We start from the raw sequence: 6,000 nt of genomic DNA, 5'->3' as shown, positions 1-6,000 counted from the left end.
CGCTACCGCAGGTATTACAATTTTTGGCTCAGAATCTTTTATCATCGTCAGTAATACATAGCTCGGTATAGCCTTAAGCATACAGCCTACTTGAAACATATAGCCTACAAGGGTTTCCTAACATATGGAAACTCTTTCATAAAGCCTAATGTGGGGATAATCCGAATACTTAAATTGAATAAAAATGTTAGTATTTTTAAGGCTTTAAACTTAAAATCAAATTGTTCAAACTGAATTAAAATAAGTTAGAATTTTGAAGTAGCTTTAAAAGTGAAAAATTTAAACTAACAATTTTCAAATTATAACTTTAAATTGCGAACTAAAACTTTAACCTTTAAAAATTTCAAACAAAGATTAAAAAATATAAGATACAAATTTTATAACTTAAATATCGCATGCTAGTTTTGTTATACGGAGAACAAATTCAATAATCTTCATTAAGTATGTAAAATTAAATTGTTCTAAACTGCTAGCAGAACTTTGACATTTGACAAAAATAATCATTTATTTAAAAAGTATATACACAATCATCTCTGAGTAAATATTTCAAAAATACATCTAAATTATTTTAATATCTCCTATTTCCTCTATATTCTCTTGCGTGGTAATTATTGGGGGTTCTCTGCTCAAATGAATATATTTCTGGTCTGTAGTGTTCTGGTCTAGTTCTATACGTTTCGTAGTGTTCTGGTTTATAAGGTCCATAATATTCAGCCTTATATTGACTTTGCTCATAGGGGATCTTTGGCTTAGATGGCTTATGAGATGGTCTCTTCTGATATTGGGAATACTTTGGCTTGTAATTACTTGAAGGAGGGTCTTCCTTCCATGGGTAAAGGTCTAAACGGGGTATGGCGTAGCCCTTACATGATACTGGCTCGTTGCTGAAAGAGAAATGGTATAAGCAATTACAATTAAGAAAAAGCTGAAAACAATTTAATACAATTTTTAATAGGTAATTGCAAAACTAAGTCTAAAGTTTTCAGTTTTAAGCCTATCAAAACCTGAGGCAAAGATAAAGGAGATGCTTATACTAAATTTATAACCTCGAGTTTTTACAACTTCAGTTCAGCCTAAGAAATTGGATTTGATATAATTTTTCAACTCCTGTAGATTCTTTTTAAGAAATAAAAGTCAATATACATAGATAGCAGTGACGTCAATTGGAGGAGGACAAGATAGGGCTGGTTCCCCTTAGATTCTTCTATTCCCCACCCCCTACCTGGACTTCGAAAGATACCTTTTTGGGTGTTTCCACCCCTCTCCCTACCTGGGTTTCGAAAGATACCTTATTTGGGTGTTTTCACTAAAAAAAACTCTGTTTTGCATATTCAAGACTTTGAAAAATATTTTGCCTCTTCTATATTTTCGTGAATTGACATGAGTATGTGAATTGACATATATTCTATGAATAAATATAAATTTTGACATCCTTTCCTTTCTTTTTCCATTTGGTTACTTAAATACACTTATGTATATTATCCATGCAATTTCAAGCAAGAGGTAGATGTTTACAATAAAACTAGAAATTCTGTACAGACTATGTATAAAATAATCTTAATTTTACTATAATCTTTACGTATAGTTATCTATAATTTGTTTTCCAAGCTGTTCTTATATTATTCGGTCTTCTAAGATGAGAAACGCGCTACATACTATATAACTGCACTCAACAGTTTAGAAGGAATATTTTATAGTCGAGTCTTTACCACCAGCAAACGTTTTAAAAGCACCATGATCTTTTGCAGTCCATTCTTTATGGACGCAGCAAGTCGTGAAAAAGAAAAGAGTGAGAGGAAAGAAGACAATGGACAAATCCATAAACACGTTAATTTATAAGACACTACAATGCTTTTGCGACCTTCTTGCTCACAAAAACACTGACGTTAACGAGATCTATGCCTTTAAAAAAGGTCTCTTAAGGCATTTGAACCAGACAGTACCGGTCATTTAAGGCTTTATTCTGTGACAAACTAGATTCTCGATTAACGGTCCATATTGTAAAAATTACGTTTTCCGCGACAACCTCGATTGTCATATTTGATTTTTCTTGGCAATCCGGATTGGTACTTGGGTAGTGAACACAAGAATCAATCATGGTGTCCACCCCCCTCCTACCTGGTAGGGGGTTTTGCAATCTCGACTGAGATTGCAAAACCAGTGACAAAACTCAAAATTTTTCATCATGGATTATGTTGAAATCTTCAGAACTTTTTATTTTTGATGATATTCGTTATAAATATACATAATATTGTTTCAGTAATCCTCAATACTTATCCTTGGCAAAACTTTGTCCGCAAGCATTCATTTTTGTTGGTGACAGTCTTTGTCACCATGTTGCCATTATCCAAATTATCTAAATTTCTCGCAGAAAATGCCCGTGCAAAATTCCTGTGGAAAAATGTTCCGCGAGAATTTTCTGGGGGGATATACTTAGCACCGATAATAGCGATATTGGTACCATTTTTAGTATCTAAACGATTTTCTAGGTGGCCCCAGTCAGATTAATATTTTTCGATCTACATTGAAAATTTTTTGTTTTCTGTGATGAATCCAGATTGGGATTACAAATTGCCATGTAAAAACACCTCTAGTTTTACATATCTGGTTTCCACCATTGATTGTCACCATTCCTGACTGATGTATGGTAAGTGTTTACGGTTTACCCACTATGTTTGTTGCATATTCGTCATAGCAGAGTGGTTGGCATGCTGGAATTGCAATACCATGTCTTTCAGGGCAAAGGATCAAGTCCTGGGGTGACTAATTATTTGGTTTAGGATGGGGGTTAGCAGTTTGACTGTAAGCTGAGCCAGAGTTGACCCAACGCCAGATGGGAATCTGAAGGAGTCTGGGGGGCACGAGAAGGGTGGGTTGATTTGCCGACCCCCCACGCATAGCACTCCCAGCCAAAGGCATCCAAAAAGTTTAAGCAAGTTCAGTGTTGCAATACATTTTCTGTAATATCTGGTTTCTGTTTAGGTAATAAATTTATTGACAAAACTAGCCGCTTCGATCAGCATTTTGATGGAGAGTCATAGTGATGGATAAGAAATCTTCAGGAATTTTTGGTTTTCTTACGTGGCACATCAGCCTAATTGGGGTTCTAACAACTTATCCATAATATATATATATATTTCATCTCGAAATTTATTACTGTTTTTACAATGAGTACAGGGGAGTTCCGCAAGATTGTATCCTGAAGAAAAGAAATTTCCGATGCTGGAGATATGTTTTGAACATGCATCCACTTTACACTGTTCGATCGTAATATTATATGGAAAGGTAGGTTTTACCTACCTTTGGGCTTTCAAATACCCCCTTTAGTAGGCCTTGCTCAAGCTGTGAAGCAATTTTGGTGAATGGGTAAATTTAATTTGGAAACTAACGCTGTATCATATTTTTTCCCCTGTGTGATGTGTTTTCAGGAAAAAGTGGCTAGATTTAGTCTGGAGAGGGGGCAACAAAAATTATGAAAATCTTGATATTTCAGCCTTTTCCTGACAGTATGTACAAGCAAGCAAATGAGCATAGATAAAGCATGAGAAAGTCTAAATCGCTTTGCGCCCATTCTTAATAAAACTTCCCTGAAAGTTTCAACTCTGTTTCTGAGTTGTGAGACAAATCAGGGTAGACATACCGGTTCTAGGCGTTTGGCCCCCCCCCGGCGATTTCCCCCCCCCCGAAAATAACCCCCGCGGGAAATACCCACCCCCCCCCCAGAAAATACCCCCGGAGAATACCCCCAAACAGAAAATACCCCCGCGGAAAATACCCCCGCGGAAAAAACCCCTCCCAGCGGAAAATACCCTCCGGAAAATACCACCCCGGAAAATACCCCCCCCAGGGAAAATTTCCCCCCGGAATGCCCTCCCCCCCCTCTATGTAAATTAAGGCTTTCCAAATTTGAGAATTTTATTTGAGTTTTACTTTTTTATTTCCGTAGGGGGAACGAATTTTGGTACTAAAATTCGAGAACACACCAGTTTTTTCGTTAGTTTTTTCGTTACTTTAGAAATAAGTTTGGGCTATATATTTGCATATTAGGGGGGGGGGGGGTAAAGTATAGCGGGTCTGCATGCAAAGTGTGTTTGGCAAAATCATTCTGCATATTAGACAGATAGATAGAGAAGTGTATTTTAAAGCCAAACTATACGGCCATGAACATATTAAAGTGACATAAATGAAAGGCACAAAAAACGTAAACTTTGATCATCATAAAACGCTTAAATGAAACACTACATTAACCTAATAATATTAGGCTACTTAATGCTTGGAAAATTGGTCATTGAAGTACCAAAAAAACTTCCCTCTACGGAAAAAAAAAACTCAAATAAAATTCTCAAATTTGAAAAGCCTTATTTTCCACGGGGAGATATTTTCCGGGGGGGGGGGTATTTTCATAGGGGGGGGGGGTTCCGTGGGGGGTATTTTCCGGGGGGTATTTTCCCAGGGGTATTTTCCGCGGGGGGGGGGGGGTATTTTCCGGGGGGAGGGGTATTTTCCGAGGATATTTTCTACGGGAGGGGGTATTTTCCGGGGGGTAATCACCAAGGGGGAGGAGGGGGGGGGTAAACGCCGGCCACCAGACATACCAAACTATGGCTTTTCAACTCTCATTTGCGACGAAAAACCTTCCCCCCCTCCAGTTAAAAAAAAAATTCATGGTCCATCTGCAAGCTTATAGTAGTTCAATACCAACTGTTTACTCCACAAATATAACTATTACTACTACTGCTAATAATTCACTGCAGCACTAAGCCGCCTAATACCAACAGAACTCTGCACGCTCCTCCTCTATCCCAATCTATTTAAAGCCTCCCTATTTAAACTTCACAAGAAGTTCAAATTCCTCTTAAATCCTTCCTTGAAACCTCCTCCCGCCCAATACTGGGACGGTCTGCTTTTTGTTTGGCTCTACGTGGTTGGCCGAAGAAGACGGCCTTTGGCAACCTGTCATCGTTCAACTGCAGAGTAAGCCCTAGCCATCTAAGCCTTTCTTTCATTTCCGTCTTCCTAAAAAGTGGGATAGTACGTATTTTTGCATAGCTTCCTGTTTGAAAAACAGTGAGTCTGACGACATATCCAAAACAATCCGTAGACAATTCCTCCGCAAATTACTCAGAAAAGATTTCATCCCGAAAAGGGAAAAAACTTCCCCCAATTTGTTTTTCAATTTGTGGCGGCGGAGAGGGGAAAGTTAAGTGATGGCCTAACCCACAAACCAATGTTTAAGACTGTTACCGATATCACCCTCTGCCGACTGAGCGGTCGAGACTTCTTAATCGGTTTTATCCTTTTAATGTTTTCATACATAAAATGAACTGGTTTCCTATAAACGAGTTTTCCCTTTAGTTATGGGAATAGCAAATCATATAGTTAGATAGGAGGGGAGAGAAATAGAAGCTCTTCACTTTGAAAGTTGTTTGATTTCAATTTCGTGTCCAAATGATTTGGAATGTACAAAACTAAAATTAAACTTAAAACCTCATAAATGAGTCTCTGAGCTGTCGAATACGTAAAACTAATCCCATCAACTATGAAACAAGTCTAAGCCAAAGGGGTCTATTTCCGAAATCTAGGTGGCAATTTTATTATTGTTCTCTATTTTTCAGTGAATACACCAATCAACATTTTCAATGAGATTAAAATAAAAATATCTGAAGAGGAGCAAATGTCCCTTCTCCCCCCGTGACTAAAATGTCCCTTCTCCCCCCTTGACTAAGTGATACCTCTCTAATGTGCAAGTTCCATATGCACTTCTTTTCTATAGCTACCAGGTATATTACTAGTTAAACTCCTCTCCATTTAGAAACACTAGAGATAAGAAGTTGCAACAAATTGTTGTAAGCAATATCTCTCTTTATGTCACGGAACAGCTAAAAACAAGGATAGATTTTCCTTCTTTCACTTCCAATTAACTTTTGGTAATCAGCTTGAGAAGCCCAAAATTAGGTTATATTCTTTCTTTTAACAAAATTGTTTCTGCTACCACTTCCG

The 6,000-nt window shown here is 37.5% G+C and overlaps 1 protein-coding gene across 7 annotated transcripts in view; it reads right to left on the bottom strand.

The window, feature by feature from the left end:
- Positions 1–497: 497 nt before the first annotated feature.
- LOC148948839 (immunomodulatory peroxidase-like) overlaps positions 498–6,000 on the bottom strand; it is a 130,894-nt gene continuing 125,391 nt past the window's right edge. For all 7 annotated transcript variants that reach the window (XM_089094738.1, XM_089094741.1, XM_089094739.1 and 4 more), the window contains exon 14: positions 498–884. In XM_089094738.1, the coding sequence (XP_088950864.1) occupies positions 569–884 (316 nt within the window). In that variant the 3' untranslated portion in view covers positions 498–568. The remainder of the gene's footprint in view (positions 885–6,000) is intronic.

This window comes from Artemia sp. Qi Xiang Cuo, chromosome 9 (genome assembly GCF_049724085.1).
Source record: "Artemia sp. Qi Xiang Cuo chromosome 9, ASM4972408v1, whole genome shotgun sequence".
NCBI classification, from domain to species: Eukaryota; Metazoa; Arthropoda; class Branchiopoda; order Anostraca; family Artemiidae; genus Artemia; species Artemia sp. Qi Xiang Cuo.
This window is presented reverse-complemented; position numbering and strand designations above follow the sequence as displayed.